Genomic DNA, 394 nt, shown 5'->3' on the forward strand with positions numbered 1-394 from the left:
GCACTTGCCCTTGTCCGAGTAGGGGGACAGCCCGGCCGCGTAATTCACCGACATGGCCCCGCAGCCGCCACCCGCCTCCGCGCCGCTGTCAATAAAGTTCTCATTGTTGTCAATTCCTGCCGGCCGGGCGGAAGCGCGCCGGGCGTCGCGAAGCCGGCGTGCCTCACTGCGCATGCGGACAAGGCCCGGGCGGTGGCGCCGGCTGTGGCGCCACCATGTTGGTTCCTGGCAGAAGGGTCCCTGCCCGTCCTTGACAGAGCTGAGGCAGGCGCCTGGCCCTGGCAGAGGGGAGAGATGTGCCTGGCCCTGTGGGAGGACAGCGGGTCCTCCTTGCAGCACTGCTGCTCTGACAGGGGATCCCCCTGATCCCCGGACTCCAGGAGCTTAAAGAAAT

The 394-nt window shown here is 67.3% G+C and overlaps 1 protein-coding gene across 1 annotated transcript in view; it reads right to left on the bottom strand.

Annotated features, from left to right (window-relative positions):
• SIRT6 (sirtuin 6) overlaps positions 1 to 105 on the bottom strand; it is a 17,824-nt gene extending 17,719 nt beyond the window's left edge. The window contains exon 1 of the mRNA XM_019513393.1: positions 2 to 105. Within this exon, the coding sequence (XP_019368938.1) occupies positions 2 to 54 (53 nt within the window). The 5' untranslated portion in view covers positions 55 to 105. The remainder of the gene's footprint in view (position 1) is intronic.
• Positions 106 to 394: the final 289 nt, after the last annotated feature.

Source organism: Gavialis gangeticus, unplaced genomic scaffold (assembly GCF_001723915.1).
Source record: "Gavialis gangeticus isolate Ggan-Ray unplaced genomic scaffold, GavGan_comp1, whole genome shotgun sequence".
In the NCBI taxonomy this organism is placed as follows: domain Eukaryota; kingdom Metazoa; phylum Chordata; order Crocodylia; family Gavialidae; genus Gavialis; species Gavialis gangeticus.